The 22,552-nt window shown below is 39.9% G+C and overlaps 1 protein-coding gene across 14 annotated transcripts in view; it reads right to left on the bottom strand.

Annotated features, from left to right (window-relative positions):
* Positions 1-10,853: 10,853 nt before the first annotated feature.
* Positions 10,854-22,552, bottom strand: part of KCNJ15 (potassium inwardly rectifying channel subfamily J member 15) — an 83,072-nt gene continuing 71,373 nt past the window's right edge. For 7 of the 14 annotated variants that reach the window (XM_033232478.1, XM_033232480.1, XM_033232481.1 and 4 more), the window contains one exon: positions 16,960-20,606. In XM_033232478.1, the coding sequence (XP_033088369.1) occupies positions 19,461-20,588 (1,128 nt within the window). In that variant the 5' untranslated portion in view covers positions 20,589-20,606 and the 3' untranslated portion in view covers positions 16,960-19,460. The other 7 variants (XM_033232473.1, XM_033232479.1, XM_033232476.1 and 4 more) reach the window with 5 other exon arrangements.

The following is a 22,552-nucleotide window of genomic DNA, read 5'->3' as shown; positions in this document are numbered from 1 at the left end:
TTTGGGGATTGAATAATTGTAGTCTCAAGCTTCTCTTAAGTGTGGAACTCAGACCATCAGCATGGATATCACTTGGCAGCTTGTAACAAATGTGAAATCTTAGGAACCATCCCAAATCTGATGGATCAGAATTCCATTTCAACTCTACCTTACATCCCACTGACAGCCGTCATGCTGCCCAGTGATTAGCATGCACATTAATTGTAAAATCCAATTTATTGTGGTAAAAGTAAGATAAAGATCTATTTAAATTGTCCTGGTTGTTGTGCTTTGAGTGATGTATAAACCTGTGAATCACCATTGCAACCAAGATTCAGAACATATTCATCGCTCCCAGAGTTTGCTCTTGGTCCTTTCAGTCCATTTCTCCCTCCATCCTTGACCCCAGGCAACTTCTGATTAACTTTGTGCCTATAGGTTATTTTCAATGTTTAAGAATTTGTATACATGAAATCATACAGTATGTACTTCTGGCTCATTTTGCTCAGCAGAATGGCTTTGAGGTTCATCATACTGCTTTTCTCATCAGTAGATCATTGATTTTTCTCATATTCCATTGTACGGGCAGACTACATTTTTTATCCATTTACCGATTGATACATATATATAAGATATATATCATGTGGTTTTAATATATATGTGGTTTTAATATATATATCATATATATCTTATATATATATCTCAATTGGTAAATGGATAAAAAAATCTTATATATAAGATATATATCATATATCTTATATGTCATATAATCTTATATATAAGATATATACCCATGATATATATATATCATATATATCTCATATATATATATATTTTTTTGGAGACGGAGTCTCGCTGTGTTGCCCAGGTTGGAGTGTAGTGCCGCGATCTTGGCTCACTGCAACCTCTGCTTCCCGGATTCAAGTATTTTTCCTGCCTCAGCCTCCCCAGTAGCTGGGATTACAGGCACCCACCACCAGGCCCGGCTGTTTTTTTTTGTATTTTTAGTAGAGATGGGGTTTCACCATGTTGGTCAGGCTGGTCTTGAACTCCTGACCGCGTGATCTGCCTACGTTGGCCTCCCAAAGTTCTGGGATTACAGGCATGAGCCACCGTGCTCGGCCACCAATTTATAAATATTTAGGTGGTTTACAGGTATTCTGGCTATTATGAAGAAAGCTTCCGTGAACAATATTGTACAGTTGGCCCTTATGTCTCTGTGGGTTCAACCAACCATGGATTAAAAATATAAATAGCAAAACAATAAAAACTAGAATACAACAATAAAAATAATACGTTTCAAAATCAAATATAGTAAACAACTATTTACATAGCATTTACATTGTATTATGTATTATAAATAATCTAGAGATGGATACGAGAGAATAGGTGTAGGTTATATGCAAATATTATACAATTTGATATAAGGAATTCGAGCATCCTTGGATTTTGGTATCTGAGGGAGATCCTGGAACCAATCCCCTTCAGATGCCAGGGGATGACTGTCCAAGTCCTTGAGTGGACAGATGTTCTCTTTTGACTTGGGTAATGCTTAAGAATGGAATGTCTAAGTCTTATAATATATACATTTAACTTTTTAAGAAACTGTCAGTCTTCCACAGCGGTTGTGCTATTTTGTATTCTATTCAGCAGTATGTAAGAGTTGCGTTTGCTCCATGTACCCATGAACAACTGGGCTAGTCTTTTTATTTTCTATTCATTCTAATGGGTGTATCGTGACATCTCATTGTGGTTTTAATTTGCATTTCTACAATGAATAATGTAGAATAATGTATTCATATGTTTACTGGCCATTCATACATCTTCTTTTTGTGAAGAATCTGTTCAAATCTTCTGCCCACAATTTAATGGACTTTTTTGTCTTCTTCTTATTGAGTTGCAGGGCTTCTTTATATATTCTGAATATAAGTGCTTTGTCATATATACACACACATAGTTTTGCTCAATGTTGAGGTTTGTCTTTACTTTCTTGTTTCCCTTAGGAAATTTTTAAAAATTTTGATAACATTCAATAATCATTTTTCTCCTTGTTTATACTACTTATGTCCTATCTAATAAATGTTTGCCTACCCCAAAGTCACAAAAATGTGTTTGTATGTTTTCCCGAGAAGTTTTGTACTTCTAGCTATTACATAATAACAAAACATAATAGAAGTTTTATGCTTTTAGCTTATACATTTAGATCCACATTCCGTTTTAATATTTGTGTGTGATGTGAGGTTCTGTGTAGTGTTTTTTTCTTCCATATGAAGATTTGGTTATTCTAGCACCATTGTTGAAAAGGCTCTCCTTTCCCCATTGAACTTTTTTCTGGCATGTTCACTAAAATTCAGTTGGCATTGTATGTGTAGGTCTACTTCTGGACTCTATTCTAATCCATTTATAAATGTCTACTCTTTTGTAATTACATACCTTTTGTGATTACTGTGCCTTCACAATAAGTATTGACATAATTAGTATAAATCCTTTAAACTGATTCTTTTAAGAAAATCTTAGGCTATTCTGGTCTTTTGTATTGATATCAATTTCAGAATCTGTTTGATAATTTCTCCAAAACAGCTGGCTGAAATTTTGGTTGGGATTGTAATAAATCTATTAATCAATTTGAGGAAATTGACATTTTAACCACATTGAGTCTTCCAACCTATGAGCATGGTTTATCTCTCCATGTATTTAGGTGCTCTTTAGTTTCTCTCTGTAATGTTTTATAGTTTTCAGTTATAGGTTGTACATATATCTTGTCAAATATATTCCTAAGTATTTTATTTTTGAAGCTATTGTAAATATATTTTTAGCTTTTATTTTTCCAAATTTGTGCTACTGGTATTTAAAACTACAATTGATTTTATATAATAATCTTTTACCATGTGACATTATTAAACTAATTTATCAGTTCTGTTGGTTTCCTCTAAAGATCTCAGACTCATTCTTTTCAGTCTAGTTCGAGCTAAACTGTATCATTTTATATGAATATAAGAATCTTACAAGTGTGTATATCCATTCATTACCCCGCCGTCTTTATGCTATTATGTGCGTATACATACATATATGTGTATAATCCACATACATATAGATGTATAATCCACAAGATACTTTTAGAATTGTAAATATATCCATATGTGTTTTAAATAAATTAAAAGAAAACAATTATTTTCCCTAGATATTTACCATTTCTGATGCCCTCTCTTCCTGCTTGAAGATGAAAGTTACCATCTGACATTTTATTTCCCTTTAGGCTGAAAATCTTCTTTTAATAGTTTTTGTGCTGTGGGTCTGTAGAGGGAATTTTTCTTAGTTTTCCGTTATTTGGAAAATCTTTTTATTTTGTCTTCATTCTTGAAATATATATATATTTCAAGATATATATATCTGGAAACAAACATATATATCTGGAAATAGAATCTAAATTGACAAGTTTTCTTTTCCCCTCTTAGCACTTTAAAATATTGTTCTACTATCTTCTGCACCCTATGGTTTCTTATCAGACTCTGTGATCATTAGAATCATGGTTCTCCTGTATGTAATGTAGAATTTTTTTCTTGCTCTCCTCAAAGGTTTCTCTTTACTGTTGGTTTATAGCAGTTTTATTTGAATATTTTAAACAGGGTTTTCTGCATATATAATCTATACATATTGATATAATACAATATCTCCCGTTTGGGGTCCTCTGAGTTTCTGGAATCTGTACATCTTTGTCTTTCACCAGATGAGGGTCACTTTCTGTCATTATTTTGCAATTTTTTTTTTTTTTGCCCCATTCTCTTTCTGGGATTTTTTTGCCAGTACCTTTGACATTATACCGCAGGTTCCTGGTGTTCGATAAACTTTTTTAAGTCTTTTTTTCTTTCTTGACTTTAGTTTGGATAATTCTACTGATTTATATTAAAACTTACCTATCCCTTCCTCTTTCACCTCCATTATGTCGTTCAACTCATCCAGTAAAAGTTTTATTTCAGGTATTTTATTTTTCAGTTCATTATATTTTAATTTTAGTTTGGTTCTTTTCATATATTCTATGTATTTAGTGAGATTTCTTAAGTTTTCATTTATTGCCTATTTTCTTTACACCACTGAGCATAGTTTTAACAGCTATTTTACAACCTTTATGTAATAATTCCAACATCAGGGTCACCCCAGGGTTAGGCTCTCTTGACTACCTTTTCTCTTGAGAGTAAGCCACATTTTCCTGGTTCTTCGTATGTCTTTTAATTTTGAATTGTATCCTGACCATTGTTAAAGACATGTTGTAGAGATTCTGAATTTTGTTCTCTTTTTTACAAAGTATGTGGATGTTCATTTAGCAGGCTCGTTAGAGTTAAACTTGGTTAGAGTTAAACTTCAAACTTGGTCTTGCCAGTGGTTACATAGTAGTTATGATCTTAGTTTGGACTGGTGCAGTCTGCCCTCTCTCTGCATGGTTCAGTGGTCACCCACTGACTTGTCCAGAGTTTATGCACAGAGTTAAGGATTCCCATTTCATGCGCTCTTCTTTCTGAGATTTCTTTCACCTCCGGTAGCCCTGGTTGCCCTTGGGAGCGTCTCTTTTTTTCATGAGCCAGAAAAATCATGAGCTGTTCACAGGAGCTTTAGTTGACCTATGACACAACCCAACTGCAGCTATCCTTAGGGTAAAGCTGAAAAAAATGAGAATTTCCCCCATGCTGACTGCTTTCTGTGAACTTCAACTCTCCTGTGAAGTGTGCTTGCTTTGGTTCACTCTCTAGGTCCTTGGTTAGTTGGTTTTATGTATTTTTCCAGCACTTATAGTTGTTATCTGTGGGAAGATAATTTTTTTTGCCAGAAACAGAACTCTTGTTGGTGTATTTCCTATTTCCTTGATTTCTTCCTTCTATTTTGGGTTCCAGTTATTCTTCTTTTTCTGACTCCTTAAGGCTGGAGAAGAAACCTTTTTTTCCTTCTCAAACACCCGAAACTATAAATATTCCTTTAAGCACTCTTACTGATCCATTAAAATAGAATCTTGATTACTGAGTTTTTCAGCAACCCTCAAATATTGTCCCTGAGGCAAGAGTCTCCCTATCTCACTCACCACACCCCAGTCTTATCAGAAGAACCAGTGGGGAGCCACTTACCAGAATGAGCAAGGGCCTGGGAGCAGCCCAGTCAGAAGGCCTGGCTCCAGAAATGGAATGCTACCCAGAGGCATGGCAGGCTAGGTCATGATATCAGGATAGCCTTCTGAGAGGTGAATGTGAAACGGAGAAGTTCCCTTATCCCCCTTGCAGGGCATGTGACAGGGGTGTGGCTCACTTCTTTGGGGCCCCACTGTTCAGCCCCTTAGGGGGAGCACGCAGACAAGTAGGTGCAGAGGTTGTGGTGAGCATGTTTGGGTTCCAACCAGCCCCACGGCAATGTCTAGGGGTTTGTGTTTACAACTCCCCATCACAAGTACAGAGGGCTTTCTGTATCCCGGGTTCTTGCCCTACTGTACTGGAAGAATCAGATCACACGTAGACTTGGAGGATGAGTGCAAGGTTTTATTGAGTGGTGGAGGTAGCTCTCAGCGAGATGGATGGGGAGTTGAAGGGGGATGGAGTGGGAAGGTGATCTTCCCCTGGAGACGGGCTGTCCAGCGGCTGGACTCTCCTCTGACCACCCCTTACTGAATTCTCTTCAGTGTCTATGTCTTTCCACTGCCACTGGCCTGCCGGTGTCTGCTGGTGTTTGCCAGTGTGTTCTTCTGCTCCTCTCAACGTCTAACAACTCGTGTCTGTGCCTGCTATGGTCCTAGATTTTTATGGGCACAGGATTGGGGTGAGGGGTGTGGCAGGCCAAAAGGCAACTTTTTGAACTCAAAACCAGAAATGCCTATCCTCATTTAGGTCTGTGGGCTCAGGCCCGAGGGCGAAGCCCTCACCAGGGGCTCTGCTCTTCTCTGCCCGGCACTTCCCTGCTCCCCCATCCCATATCAGGTCCTGTGTACCATGGGGAAGTCAGCAGAGTGGCAGGATCCCTTCCTCTAGAATCACATAGGCACCATCAAGAAAGCTGTTCAGACAGACAGCCAGCAGACCAAGCAGGAGTTGGCGAGGGTTGGGGTGGTAGCATCCCAGACAGAAGGAGAAGCATAACCAATGTCCCAGAGGCTGCAAGAGGAGAAAAAACCTTCAGAACTGGGGGACTGCAAAGAGTTCAGGATGTTTGAAGGTAGAGTGCAAGGGAAAGAGATGACAAGGGAGGAGGCTATCAGGAGCCAGATCAAGGAGAGGCATGAGTCCCATGTCTGGACACTTGCCCCTTATCTGGAGGTTGGGTTTTGAGTGAAAGAGTAATACAATCAGACTTCTAGTTTAGAATGACCACACTGGGTACGGTGTGGAGAATAGATTGGGAAGGGGAAAGACTAGAAACAGGGTAGCCAGTGTGAAATGTGCCTTTTTAAAAACATATATGATGATGATGATGATGATGATGGCCAGAACTAAGCACCGAGAGATTAGAACGGAAGAGAAGAAACTGACTTGAGAGCAATGCCAGAGGTAGTGTGGATGAGGATTTGTGATGAATTAGATACGGGTGGTGAGGGTATCTAATTCATCACAATGAATGGGAGAAGGCAAGGGTAGCTCTCACATTTCCAGCACTGAATGAGGAGAGGTTTGGGGAGAAACATAACACTTAAGAGCATTATTCTCAAAACAATGGGGTGCGACTGTTGACTCAGCAAAACAAAGCAAGTGTGGGGACCTCAGCTTGTGGTCCAGTGATGGATGCAGAATCACCTTGAGGCAACATACCTGAGTTGCTGGCTCGCCAAGCAAGGGTTTTCCCTAACCTTTATAGTAGGAGACACAAAATGACGAAAATGGCAGACCCAGAATTACGAAAGGCATCTATAAATCATTTATTTTCAAGTATCTCAGTGCTATTGAGAAATCAGCAAGCTTTGTGAGAGCAGTTGAGAGAGGAAGCCCAGTATATGATTAACTTGAAGAGGGCACAATTAGCCTCAGGCTATTTGAAAACCAGGTTTGAAAAGTCCTCTCCTGTTTACAAAATAGTGGAGGCAATTTCCAGGGAAGAATGTTCTTTGTTCTCTGCACTGAGAACCAGAAACTGTCTCCAAAGGAGTGTCCACTAGTATAACTTCCCATGTAGCTATGGTCAAACTGTAATGGAATGTCTGCCAGAAGTCAGCTTTTTCTGTCTATTTTGCAGAAATAGGAAACTCAGGACAGTTACAGTAACCCAGAGAAAGCTTCTGTCCCTTCCAAAGCAAAGAATCTTATTTGGGTTTATTTATATGAATATGATTCTGATTAGAAGGAAGGTTGAAGGTAGATCAATTGGTGATGAAATGGATGGGAAAGAATAATGTTATGGGTTGAATTCTATCCTCCCCAAAAGATATGTTGAAACGCTAACCCTCCAGTACCTCGGAATGTGACCTTATTTGGAAAAGGGATCTTTAGAAAGGTAGTCAAATTAACATGAGGTCACTAGGTTGGTCCCTAATCCAATATGACTGGTGTCCTTACAAAAAGGGGGCAATTTGGACACAGAGACAGGCACAAAGGGAAGCTGCTGCGAGAACACCATGTGCACATGAAGACAGAGGTTAGAATTATGCTCCTACAAACCAAGGAGCTCCTGAGCCTACTAGGAGCTGGGAGAGACCAGGCAAAATACCTCCCTTATAGGTGTCAGAGGGAGCATGGTCCTCCTTCAGACTTCTCACCTCCAGAAGTGTGATTCAATGAATTGTTCTAAACCACCCCGTTTGCAGTTATTTGTTATGGCTGTGCTAGAAAAATACAAATAACATAGCTCTTTTAGGAATCTGCTTTTATTTCCTAGTACAATGTCCACTGCCAAATAAATATTAACGTGGAGACCACAACACTCCATCGACCTGTCTTGGAGATCAGGTGATTGTTAAAGTGACTGGGTAAATAATAAATGATGCGAGAAACTGCTTCATCTGATGATGAAATATGCACTTAAGGCTGTGATGATGTGCTTGCCTCCTGGCTGCCAATTCCTGCCCTGGGAAGCAGTGAAATAGAAATTGTGGTTTCCGGCTCTGATTCCTACTGAGGAGAGATGAAGATGTTATGAGCCATTGACTCCTTAGCAAGTGTACCTTGTCCAGGTCCAGCTCGCCACAAATCCTTCATTCCAGTGAGGAAGCCCCAGTATTTTATCCAGCTCCATTCCTGTTTTGGACAGCCTCTTTGCACTTGAGTTCCAGCCTTCATTTTTCTGTCCCAGCAATAGGATTTTTGTCTTGCTTCCCTTCTTCCTGACTCCTATTAAGGGCAGCGTTCTGCCCTTGATTTGAAGGCCCTGGGTCTGGGTCTCTGCTCCTGAAGCTCTATTTCCTTGATCTCCATCATGTGTTGTGGGTTCATACTCCACTTCTCTCCTATTTGCACCTCTTTATTTATCTGCTTGTGAAATTGAGAGATTTGTAGGCAGGTCTTCCCTAGTACCAAAAGCAAGGTGTCAGAACATCTTTCTAGAGTCAGATTCTAAGGCCCCCTTTTTCTCCTGCCCTGCGTTTCTAGCTTTTCTTGGTGTCTAGGTCTTGAGCCTTCCTGCCCCAGACCTGGTCATTGTAATCGCAGTGACTCCTTGCGCTGGGGCCGCTCATCTGCTCCCTTTAGGCCCTGTAAGCTCAGTGTCGGATTCCAGCCAGCTCCACTGATTCCGCAGTGTTTGCTTGTCTCTACAAAGCTCTCTTTGTCTCTTGACTCAATCAGCCAAGACCTTAAGATGATTACCTACCTTAAAGTTTCTCTGAGAAACCCAGTATAAATCCTTACAAATCAGGTTTTTAGAACTCAGCAAAACATTCAGTTGAAAGCTCACTGCTCTGTTCACAACAGGCAGCACACTGGCAAAATCCCTTATCATTTGCATTGCTGCTCTTCAGCATGAATTCAACGCCCACCAGTCGTCTGTGGTGACACCGCAATTCAACCATGCCTTTGTTTTCACTTGATGGACACACTTGAGCACCAAGTAAATGCTGCTTTGGCTCCAAGAGTATCAACCACCAAATCACCTCTGCTTTTTTGGATACACCCTATAATGGTCCACCTGGGAGGCAGGACAAAACACGGAGACAAAGCCAGGCTTTTATATTGGCCACTCCTGGCTTTACACCTCGGTAGATGGGTAACTGGACAAATTACTCAACTTTTCTGAGCCTCATATGATGCAATCATAATGAATGTGAGGACTTTAGAACTGAATGCTTGTTCATCTCGACTTTTCTGTAGGATTTCTTAATCTTAGTCACCCCATGTCTAGTCTTTGGTCAACTGTTTGTATATGCTTACATGAACAGCAGGATGTGGATTCTGTTTGAGTGGCATTCTTACTCCTCTGCCCTTTCCTTTTCGATTGATCACTTCGTATCTTCTCTACCTTCAAGATATTTATCCCATGTTCCCAGCCTCTAAATAACAGACCCTTTGAAGCATGTTAGTCCTTTAGGCAATATATCCAGCCTCCCAGCCTCATGCTTTCACCTGGGTTATCTGTTCTGCTATCACTTTTTCCCTGACTTTGATCCATTTCACATGGAAATCTGCTCCAACATGAGATTTCCATGTTGTAAATTTAGGAGATAAAACACTAGGCCAGAAGGAAAAGATCCAGACGGAGCATAGTGGCTCACATCTGTAATCCCAACGCTTTGGGAGGCCAAGGTGTGAAGATCACTTGAGCTCAGGAGTTCGACACCAGCCTGAGCAACAATTTGAGACCTCATCTCTACAAAAAAATTTAAAAATTATCCAAGTATGGTGGCACGCACGTGTAGTCCCAGCTACTCAGGAAGATGAGGCGGGAGGATTGCTTGAGCCCAGGAAGTCGTTACAGTGACCTGTGATCACGCCACTGCACTCCAGCTCAGGTGACAGGGTAAGATCCTGTCTCAAAAAAAAAAAAAAAAGAGAAAGAAAGAAAAAGAAAAGAAAAAAAGAAAAAAGAAGGAAAAGACCCAGACTGCCACCAGTGGCTCACTGGGTCACTCTGGAAGTGACGTCAGTGGGCTGCAGGGTCTTCTGCAAAGTGTAGATAACTGCATATGTCCTTCTTCTACCCTTTCATTGGGTGTAATATGGACTATTGAATATTTGAAGTTGTTTTTAGCAATCAGAGTCCTACAAATATGAATATTGTTTGCTCTCTGGATATCTAAGATGTGACCAGATGTCATGAGACTTTTGTGTGTGTGTGTGTGTGTGTGTGTGTGTGTGTGTGGCTTGTGTAAGCAGAAGAGGCACGCTGGCAACAAAATATGCCACAACACATTTGAACATGTAGCAGGTCAGCCAGACTTACTATGGGGGCAGGGGTAAGGAGAGGCACACTGTTCTGAGCTGCTGTGAAGCTGTGAGTCTGTTGGTCGCAGTGGACTTCTTTATTGCAGATCTTTAAATCACATGCTGAGTGGGCACGTTAAACAGAGTTTACAGAGAGGTACACTGTCAAGAGCAAGTACAACTGCTAATAGAGTAGATTTTAGATGCTCTCACTACAAAAAAGAAAATATGTGAGGTGATGGATATGTCATTAGCTTGATATAAATATTCCAAAATGTATACATATATTAAAACATCACATTGTAATGCCTAACTATATATAATTATTATTTGTTATTTAAAAATATATGTGGGCTGGGCGTGGTGGCTCACACCTGTAATCCCAGCACTTTGGAAGGCTGAGGTGGGCGTATCACCTGAGGTCAGGAGTTCGAGATCAGCCTGGCCAACACGGCAAAACCCTGTCTCTACTAAAAATACAAAAATTAGCTGGGTGTTGTGGCAGGTGCCTCTGATCCCAGCTACTTGGGAGGCTGTGACTGGAGAATTGCTTGAACCCAAGAGGCAGAGGCTGCAGTGAGCTGAGATCGTGCCACTGCACTCCAGCCTGGGCAACAAGAGGGAAACTCCATCTCAAAAAACAAAATAATAAATAAAAATGTGAACAAAATCTTAAAAAGAGTAAGAGTTTCTGGCAGACTCAATAGAGGCAAACTAAGAAAGATGCAGAAAGCAGCCCTTAGGATGGGTGAAAACACATTTGGGTCACACAAATACCTTATCAGCTAACATTATCATGCAAGTGTTAAATTCCAGTAAAGGAATAGACTAATTTAGAAAATAATCACTTGAACAATGTAAGAGTTTCTGGGGAGAATATGGACTTTTGCATGAAAAATTAAACCATGAAAGTTGTTTGTCTAACATTTCTGAAGACAGGATTTCTGAGAAGGGAAATGATGCTTGCCGGGATGTTGTATATCCAGACCAGAACCAAAGCTTCCCACGTTGCTATGACAAATTCCCTTATTCTCTGCCCCAAGGACATGGTGTGGTGAAAGCAATGCTGCCTTATGGTTTGGATGTGGTTAGCTCAGTTCTCAGCCAAGGCCACCCTGGAAGGACAAACAATGCTTGAGATAATGGGGTAGAAAATAATATATGTCTGAAAACTTCCATGCAAATTAAAATTAATAAAATGAAATGTGTCCCACCAGCTAGCTTCATGACTGTGTTTCAGATGACTGTGCACTTTCTAGAAAACATTTTGCCTTTTTGTTCAAATGGTATCCCCAAAGTTGACCTCCTACTATCTGCACCAGCCTTGTTTATTTCCAGCTGTCACATGCTCCCTCCAAGAACAAAGCCTGGCCACCCCTGAGAATGTTACAAAGAATGAGCCAAGACTCCAAAGGAGAGGGCTCTAAGAGAGGCACTCTGGAATGTTCAGAGCTGTGGCAACTATCTTGTTGCATGTGTGTGTAGTTTTCCCAGGAAACTGCTTGGAGGCTAACTACTGCCATTTGGATGCATACCTCGGCTACCTGGGTTTTAATTAGGTGTGCCGCTTTAGAGTCACACCCATACTAATGCCTGTAGGACTTATGTAATTAAGTGTTTTCTTTCTTTTCATCCATCCAAGTAAAGGAGCAATAGCACAAAAGGCACTTTGGTAAGGGTTGCAGTGCTGAAAGGATGTTTGTTATTAAATGGTTGCTTGATTTTTAATCATTGACTAAAATGAGATAATCATTCTGGAGCAGGAGAGCATTAGGCAAAAAAAGAGAGATGAGGTTGGGCTCACTGGCTCATGCCTGTAATCACAGCTACTCAGGAGGCCAAGGTGGGCGGATCACTTGAGGTCAGGAGTTTGAGACCCACTTGGCCAACATGGTGAAACCCTATCTCTACTAAAAATAAAAAAATTAGTCAGGCATGGTGGCACACACCTGTAATCCCAGCTATTTGGGAGGCTGAGGCAGGACAATCACTTGAATCCTGGAAGAGGAGATTGCAGTGAGCCACTGCTCTCCAACCTGAGTGATGGAGTGAGACTCTGTCTCAAAAAAAAAAAAAAAAAAAAAAAAAAAGGAGCGATGAGGCAGGGATTTCTTTTTCTTTCTATTCAGTGATTGGAGAGAAGCAAAATACATTTCTTTAGGTACTGATATATAGTAACACCTTGATAAGTTTTTAGGACCCATTCATCCCACATTATTGTGATTGCCATCACTGGAAAAGGTTATTTCAGGTAAGTCCACCTCTGAACTTTCTAAGGACATATTAGATTTTTGTCTGTCAGAGCACCACTATAACACCATTACCATTCCAGTGAAACAAAAAGAAACCCAAGACTGTAAAATTAGCTTTATAGTGTTTGCCATTGTTTCACAAGTTACAGTAATTCCATTTATTTGAAGAGAAAAAAAAGGTGACAGAGCCACATATGGAAATAAAGGATTTGACAAATAAAGGGATGAATTCATAGGATACAAAAGTAGGTATTTAAAGCTGTCTGGTCACTGTATGATTGGGTTCAGTGATGACAGAGTATCCACAGTTAGTGTGAGATTTCCGACATGCACCAAATAGTAGCTCAGCCTTGAGAAACACGAACCACCATTCTGCTGGAGCAAATCCAAGCTTAAGACTCGCTTAAGAACCATGGGAAAGCACGGATATAAATCTTGCAACACTGTATAAGGATCAGATGTGGTTCTATATATAGGAAGAGACCGAAGTGTGATCAAGATTTTGGTTAGTAGACACTACCAGGAGTTATAAGTAGTGGGTTTGTTTGCATATAAAATCTGCATGTCATTTGGGATTTCCATTACCATAACGTTCCCATGAATTTCATTAAGTAGTATTTTGGAGTCCATCTTTCCGGGATGGAGATTCTGTTTACAAAAGCCTCCTTTCTGTAACTTACTATTCCATGACACCTTACAGAAATCATTCCTCAAAAATGGATCCAAGTCGGCTGCTATCCTTCCTCTCCTGGCTGCTATGTAACACTTCGCGTCAGCACACAAACACGGCTTCCTTTTGTGATCTAGAGGTTTGTTTGTGTAAAAAGCCGCTGATACAGTCATACTTCCTGTAATGATTTGATTTAATATGACATCCTTAATCCTGAGATTTGATTGCAGATGAAAGAATACAGCTAAAACTACAGTGAATGAAAAAAATCTTCCCTTTGAACTTCCCTCCAATCACCTTCTTGGAAGCTCTTTACTTTTCTATAATATTAAGTAAATTTGCATAAAGTAACAGTCAGCTGAGAGATCACGCATTTCCTAGCTCAGAGTCAACAACTTCTGATTTTTTGTTTTAAGGAAATAGATACTCTATAATCAACGATAGTAATTCCCTTGGAGTCTAATTTTGAGTAGATCTAACTTTTATTTACTTAAATATTTTTGAGGGTGAAATTAGAAATTTTAAGTAGGTAGGAGGGCATGGACACTAGATAAGATTTGGCCTTGAATAAAGATAAAATTATAGCTAAGTATTACATCATGTGGCAAGGGTTGCTAACCAAACAAAACTTGGTGATGGACTTTTAGGAGGACACTTCTGTAAAACCATCAGCCTAATTCTGCAACTGGGGCTTGAGAACCTGGGCTCCTGTGCACCCACGTGGAGGGTGACTTTGAGCCCATCCTTCTAAGGTGAAGCCCCAGGGAAGACCACTCCTCACTATGGAGGCTCAGACAGTGCATGCTGTTCCACACTGCACACAGGAGTGTCAAAGACTGGGTTGACTGGGTTTCCTGTGTTCAGCTGAAATTTTCCCTTGATAATTGGGCAAGCCAGGGAAATACATTTCTGGAATACTCCCTGACTCTACTACTAGTTGTATGAATATCATAAACTCCAAATAAAGAAGCATGTATTTCTCTTCTAGAAGTGGGCATAGTTTGGGATTATGCAAACACTCTTTATAAGTTTGTCAGATTTGGCAAATAACTATTCAGGACAGGAGTTTCAGTTAAGTTTGAAGATTTGTCTAATTTCCAAGGCAATTTTGTAATATACGGGGAAAAAAGGTTGCATATAAGACATTTAAGGTAACCTTCAAAAGTCCACACAAATCAAAAATTACTCCATATAGGACATATTCTGCACATACAGAGTGCCTGGCAGTCCTAGCTTGCGGGCATTATATTCAGATTACAAAGACTTGACCTACATATATGACATCCTTGGCTTTTATACTCATGTATCAGTTCTGTCCTTTGACTTCCATCATCCATTCTTGTAATTTTTACTAGCTATTAACTATCATCTCCAATCAACTGCATTCTCTTGGTCTTCTATTTTTACACACTGTCAACATACCAATTGAAAAGTAAAAGTTCCTGCCCTCAATATGTGGCTATCTGAATGTCCACAAATTCCTCTTCTTGCTCTGAAGACAAAGGCTTTGTCCTTTCCAAAAAAAAAAAAAAAACAATTAAAACAGACTTTACTGACAAATACTAGTAGTTTAAGAAGGCAAATAACTCCTTATTCTTTAAAATCCCAATTAATTTCTAATCATGCAATTTTATTGCAAATTCCAACTCTAGAGAGTCTACTACTACTCAGAAGTCACACTGGTTTTGAGAGTAGAAAACCACTCATTGCTGTCCACAGGTCCGGGGATTGACTGGAAGTCACTTTGATTAAAGATAAATTGAAGTTCGGCCGGGCGCGGTGGCTCACACCTGTAATCCCAACAGTTTGGGAGGCCGAGGTGGGCAGGTCACGAGGTCAGGAAATCGAGATCATCCTCGTTAACACGGCGAAACCCCGTTTCTACTAAAAATACAAAAACAAACTTAGCCGGGCATGGTGGCAGCGCCTGTAGTCCCAGCTACTCGGGAGGCAGAGGCGGAGAACGGCGTGAACCCAGGAGGCAGAGCTTGCAGTGAGCCGAGATTGCGTCACTACACACCAGCCTGGGCAACAGAGTGAGACCAGTCTCAAAAAAAAAAAAAAAAAAAAAAAAAAAAAAGAAAGAAAAACAAAAAAGATAAATTGAAATTCACAAAGGGTAAAGTGTATGAAGTTAATCATTTAGAGGTGAATGTTAAGCTTTTGAGCTTCAAGTGTAAGTAACTCTTCCCCAGAGGAAGAAAATTAAGATAATCTTGTACCTACCCAGAGTTTAACAGTCAGAGACTAGATTTCGAGTGCACACCACAGAACCTGGAAATCACCACTGGAAATGCTAGTTACCTTTCACTTAAAAAAAACTGCATCATGGAAAGCTATGATAAAACTAGTTATTTCAGAAATTTAATAGGTGAAGAAAAGTCTAGCAAGAACGAAAGCCAAAATTGACAGCCTGAGAGTCTTCACTGTGCCGTGTGGTCAAATGTCTGACCTTTTGAACATCCTGACAGCATACAGAACCAAACCTAGTCAAAGGCTCTAGTGCTTTCATTTTTCTCTTCTCTTCTTCTCCCTCCAGCTGGGGTATATATATTGAAGACTCAAATAAGGGAGACAGAATAATATTAGAGTGTGAGTGTCACTATTTTTTTCATTCTGGAGTAGAAATGCCACCTTAAAAATATATCTTTGCTTACATTTCGATAATATTGAAATCACAGTCTATTAAAAATTGGGAAATTTAATGCAAATAAAAATCCAACAAAACAGTTGTTTCGATTTATTAAATATCTGGTTCATTAATTCGTGGCATTTTTTTTTCACCTTAAACCAGCTCTTTAGATTTCTAGACACTCTGCTTTGTGTTGTAATTTCCCCAGGACGAAAAAGGGAGCCAATCCATGACTCTCCACCCCATCCCAAAGGAGTAGGGTTGGGTGACTCAGTGTTTTGCTGTCCAGAGCCACTGCCTGCCAGGCACCATGTGAGCGCCATCTATTTTATTGCTGAATAAGACACGGCTTGTGGGGCACACTGATTTACTGCTGTTGACTCTGTGGTTTCTCAAATGGAACACAACGTTTTTTAATGGACTCATTGAGAAAACCTAACACATTAGAAATGTTTCAAAATTCAAATGCCTTTTTGGGTCAGGAATACTCCACTACTTTGGCTCCTCCTTAGCTGGGTGTTGAGTGTAAATCTGTTTTAAGTAGAAGACTGACCAGATATAATAAATTAAGTTTGCTACCTAAATCGTTTGCATAGTAACATGACAGTATTATCTACAAAGTAATAATAGTTAAGGTTAGAGGAAAATGGTAAGTTTCAAACCAGATCCAACTTCAGCGCTATTTATTGAATATTATATGATTTGCTGACTTATACATATATTGGTTTTTAAGACACTCTTAAAAACCAGACACTCTTTTTGTTTTTTTGAGACGGAGTCTCGTTTTGTTGCCCAGGCTGGAGTGCGGTGGCGCGATCTCGGCTCACTGCAAGCTCCGCCTCCCGAGTTCACGCCATTCTCCTGCCTCAGCCTCCCGAGTAACTGGGAACACAGGTGCCCACCACCACGACTGGCTACGTTTTTGTATTTTTAGTAGAGAGGGGTTTCACCATATTAGCCAGGATGGTCTTCATCTCCTGACCTCGTGATCTGCCCACCTCGGCCTCCCAAAGTGCTGGGATTACAGGCGTGAGCCACCATGCCCGGCCATAAACCAGACACTCTTAAGGCACTTTTAAGACCAGATGTTTAGATAAACTGAAACAACTATTTTGTTTGATTTTTATTTGAATTAAATTTCCAATTTTAATAGAATGTGATTTCAATATTATCTAAATGTAAATTAAGATATATTTTAAGGTGATATTTCTACTCCAATATTTGTTTTGAATGTGTAGAGCAAAAGGTAAGATGATCAAGTCTTCCAAATTTGGCTGAAATTGATACGCTAAATGACAATACAAAAATTTTTCTGGATCTTATGCTATGTCCTTGTACCAGATACAACATAAATGAGCAAGATTTTTAATCAGCATCACATTTAAATTAGCATTGATATAAATACTGTGAAAAGAATTTAATAGTGCAACAGAAAAGGTGTAAACATGCCCATGGAATTATTCTTTGTTGATTATACCACAGTATACAGTAAAAATAGCAAGTATAATAACTAAAAGAGATAATATCTAACTATACTGCCATGTAATATTTTTTAAGGAATGGAGATCTAAAGCAACCTTCCATAAATTTATCAACAGACAAGGAAAAAAACCCTTCTAAATAATTAAAGACAACATCCTCCCTCTTGTTCATGGATTGAGGTTGTTCTTTAAACTTTCACAAACTTTACTCCCATTATCCTTATACACAACTTAAACTAGTTCAGTTCCAGGCCAGGGGTTTTAGCGGCATTTTCTGTTTAATGGGAGGACATTTGCAAATGCAGTAACATCAATATATAGCAGATCTACTGTAATCTATACCATCATTTCACTGATTATCTGAATCCACTTTATTTTCCCCATTTTCTCTGAGTCCCAATGTTCATATTTTTATAGAACCAAATAGATATGAACATATTTGTCAAGGACTTGCTGTCTTAATCGCAAAAGTCTTTCACTGATGACTACCATGATTATGCTTGAAGAGCCAGGGCCTGTGTGTGTGTGTGTGCGTGTGTGTGAGTGTATGTGTGTGTGGTGGCGGGAATCATGTGTACATCTTTGTACGTATGCAGGGGCTGAATATTCATGGCCACATTCTGCTTGAGTGAATGCGCAAATCTGTCTTTGTTTGAATGAAATGAGAATTCACCTTTTGGACATTTAACCAGTCATAGCCCAGTTATTTTTTGCATCAAAGGAATGCAGGGCACTGGACCCCTGAATTTTGCCTGGAGCAAAATGTTACCTCTTGGTATGAGCTTTATTTAAATAGCGGGGGTATTCTTTATAGGTTTGAGATTTTCAAATCTTGTTCATGCATCAAAGAGTCATCTTGTTTATGAGTTCCTTACTTTCAGCTCCTCTTCTTCCTCATGGCCCCACCGGACCTTACAAACTTCAGCATCTGAGAACATTTCCTGTATTGTCAGGCAGCTGAATTTTTCTTTTGTGCTAACTGTAATCAGCAAGCATGACTGAGACAGCAATTACTCTCAAGAGCTTTATTTTGCTCTTGGAATGTCAGGGGATAATTCTATGCAGTTCCTTTATGGGCAAAGCATTTTAATAGATAAGAAATGAAGTGGCTGAAAGAAATATTGGCCAATAATAATGAAATGAAGAGAGGCCAGGTCTGGATGCCACGGGGATACGGGACCCACAGTCAGTTTTCCACATGGCTTCAGAAAGTTGCTTTGAAAACATTGTCCAGAGCAGAGCTTTCAAACTTTTATCTGTATACAAATCATCTGGGGTTCTTGTTAAGATACAGACACCCCAATTCTGTAAGTCTGGCTGGGACCTGAGAATCTACACGTTACGAATAAGCGCTCAGATGGTGCTGATGCGGTGGGTCTGTGAACCACATTTTGAATGGAAACATTTTGAATGGAAACATTTTGAATGGAAAGAGGATAGTAATTCCAAAACATAAAAATAAAATAAAAAAATAGAGGAAACAATGGCATCAGCCCCATTTTTGTAGGTTTCCACAGTTGTGAATGACAGATCTGATTGATTTCCTTCCATACAATTCAGTTCACTGAAGAAAGGTAAAAATGAAATTACTGTATTTTTTGAATACAGACTCGCTCTACCTCTTTTTAGGTATTACCAAATAGACATCATTAGATATAATATTTTTCCTGCTTGAACAAAATAGCATGTTTTAAAGCAATGAGATCAATGAATACTGAACCACAATTCAACTCTTGGCCATAAGGTTATTGGTTAAATAAATATCTTATATTAGAGCTAATAATCTTGTATAGAAATACAGTTCCTTTTAATGTCAGCATTGCTAAGTGTCTGTTTATCTAACAGGACACTATTCCAATTGCCCTACACCAAGCTCTTAGAAATGTAGCTTTATTTTATACAATTTGAATTATGAGAGTTCACTTTCATTCGAAGCACTTAAAAGGAAATCTCTCAAACATAGAAATGCTGGTTTAGTCACAAGATCAAAGGGAAAGATTGATTTTGTATGTCCGTGCAGTTTTTGAGAATGCATCTACACATTTTCGTTTTCACAGCAATCTTTGTGTTTGATGGGAGTTCTGATGTGGAAACAGCTTGCAGGGTTAAACCTGGATGGCACCCCTAAGATCAGACATTGCTCTGTTGTAATAAAAGTGTCCTCAGTTCTCTTTCCCTCTGATCCTCCTGCCTGTACTTCTCCTCAAGTTTCTGTTTCTCAGAATCTGCACAGTAAAAGGTGCAATCTGGGCTCTTCCGAATCTGTTCAAACTGACTGAAATCAGCCACATATTTTCCATTTTTGGAGAGAGATACCACAGGCACAAACTCAAAACCCCAGTAGATTTCCTCTGGGATATAAGATGTTCGGCTCTGGCAGACAGCGCTGGTGGATTCCACAGTGGCATTGAGGAGGACCACAAGCTCAAACTCCTTCTCCTTTAGGTTTTGGGGTGTGAGGTCTCTCAGGGGACTCGTCTCATCCAGCACGTGGTAGAATGTCATGGGCAGAATGAGGAAGGGGCTCTCAGAGGAGGAGTCCACGTGGAATTTGACAGTGGCTTGGTTGAGCAGAATCCGCTCCCCCTCCTTGGTGACGTGGGTCTGCAGAAGCTTGCCAGAGAGCTGGCACTGAATCAAGAGGCTCTTCCTCATGTTGGCTACCTGAATCACCAAGCACAGCTTCCCATTCTGCTTGGTGATGACTGCACAGTGACTGAACTTGATGGTCTCAGCCCGCTTTTTGGGTCTCGCAATTTTGGCCAGGAAGGTTCCGGTGATGAAGATCTCAATCAAGGTCGTGATGACCAACTGAGCAACCAATAGGAAGATGGCATGAGGACATTCCTCTGTGATGGAACGGACTCCATAGCCAATGGTTGTCTGGGATTCCAGGGAAAAGAGAAACGCCCCAGTGAGAGAGTCCACTTTCATGATGCAGGGGGTATGATTTGAAATAGGCTCACCAGGTTCTAAGTCCCCGTGAATAAAGGCGATGGCGTAGTAGATGACTCCAAAAAGGAACCAGGTCATCACAAAAGTGGCGGCAAACAGGGTGAGTTTGTATCTCCACTTCATGTCGATAACTGTGGTCCACAGGTCTTGCAGGTAGAGTAGGTATATACCATCCACTTTGTCAATTCTCACGTTGCTGTGCCCACTCTTGGACATGACGCGGGGTCTGTTGGCCTTGAGCCCAGCCCCAGCAGTGTGCTTCACCAGGGGGGTGTTGGACATGCCGATGTGAATGGCATCCATTGCCAGGCTCTGGAAATACTTAGAGAAATGACAAGGACGTTTCATTATCCCCATATATGGTGGAACTTCCAGAAAATAGGATCATCATGTGAAGTAAGTATGAATGTACATGGAAGTATGCAAGAAAGGAGAATTCTGAGGCAAGATGAACTGATCTATACTTAGGTGGTCAGTAGGGTAAAGTGAGGAGCAGAGACTTTGCATAAAGGCAAACCGGAGTTAAATGCTGACTCTGCAATTCATCAGCTGTGTGACCTGGAGAAAGCTATTTAACCTCTCTGGACCTCTGCTCTCCAGTGTTTTAAATGGCAATACAACCTATTCCTCAGGGATTTTGTTACTATTAAATAAGGTAAAGTGTTAAAACAGAGCCTCGTATTTCAAAATAATAATGTTATGCTGTTTTTTGTGATAACAAACTCTTATGCATATATCTCATAGAGTAATATGTTTACTTATATTCAGCTACCATGTATTCTCAATTATAGAAAACTTAAAATTATTGACTGAGTGTTAGTCCAGTACTGCTATAACTAAAATCTACCACCCATGAAACAGTTCTTGATATGCAAAATATTAGTATACGTTTTTAAAACTCAGTTAGTAGTAATGCATTTTTTTAAAACCTATTTTTTGCATGATATTCTTTGTAATAGCAATTCATTTTCCCACTCATTTAATGAATAATTAAGAATCTACAACCTCTCCTAGCTTTGTTATGACTTTGGAAAAAACTCAGTTATGAAACAACCTAAAACATTCTTATAGCAAATAATTAGGCTTTATTAATAACTTGATCAATATGCTGGTTATTCTTGGAAAAGTGCTTCCAATGTCATTTTAGACATGATATTTAGATATGGCACCAAAATTCTACCTTACTCCGTAGAACTAAGCAGAACCAGCAGGAGAAATCTATTTTAAAGAGCAAATGAAAAAGTCAGTAAGTGTACGCATCTAACATTGTAGTAGGAAAGACGTACCTATAAGAAGTGCTGGGCTTCCATGCTCAGCCCCGGGGAACGCTCTGCTCCATGTTAACAGCCGGAAACAAGCTGTCTGGAAGGCCTCTAGCGTCTTATAATACCTGCCTGGTGACTGACATACATTTCCCCACATTCCTTGAAAAAGATAATGTGGGTGATAACAGAGTAACTTTACCTGGGCGGCATGTTTTTCTTCACCTCATTGGTATTTTAAGAATTAAAAATACTTCCCTTTTATTAAGGAACTGATATACAGATTCACGCAATGCTCTTTCTGTTAGAGCAGTATTATCTCAATAGAAGTTTTGAAAGTAATCCTCTGGGCAAATCCCTTCAAGGAAATGGAAACTGTATCCATTAGCAGCAAACACCTGTTCAGGATGCAAAGGGTCTGCTGGGCATTTTAACTTTCCTGTTACATTATTAAGACTGTGTTATTTACTACATGTCCCCTTGAAATTGAGTTTTTCCTTAGAAAGTCGCATTTTCATTTTTGTTGCAAAGAAGGACCATACATTATTCAAAATTTGTTTACCTTGAAGCAAATCCCACTGTTCTTGGGATCAAGTTAGAAGAGAAGTACAGGATATAATTGATAAACTAGGGCCTTACTATACCCTCAGCAACACTTCTCAGTACAACAAAGAGGAAAGTGACCACCGTCAAGGTTTGGAAATGCAACACCGCGCTGGCATGCCCAAATGCACAGACACGCTCGTAACGTGAGCACCAGCAGAGACAAACGCAGCCTGTCTGCAAGTGACTGCATGCATTTTTTTTTTAAACTGCTGAGGAAACTGCATGCCATTCAATCCACTGGAATAAAAACAGAGGCTTAAGTTTTCCAGTGTGAGTGATACACAAGTGTCCTGCGGGCACTCAGCCCTCTGCCAGATTCTGGAAAGCTTGGCTCTGTTTTTATGAAGGCAGCACCATGAAGCTTCTGTTTTAAACTCTCTTGCAAAGGAGCAGCAAGCC

Source organism: Trachypithecus francoisi, unplaced genomic scaffold (assembly GCF_009764315.1).
Source record: "Trachypithecus francoisi isolate TF-2019V2 unplaced genomic scaffold, Tfra_2.0 Lachesis_group14, whole genome shotgun sequence".
NCBI classification, from domain to species: Eukaryota; Metazoa; Chordata; class Mammalia; order Primates; family Cercopithecidae; genus Trachypithecus; species Trachypithecus francoisi.
Note: the sequence above shows the minus strand (reverse complement) of the source record. Positions and strands in the feature narration are given on the sequence as shown.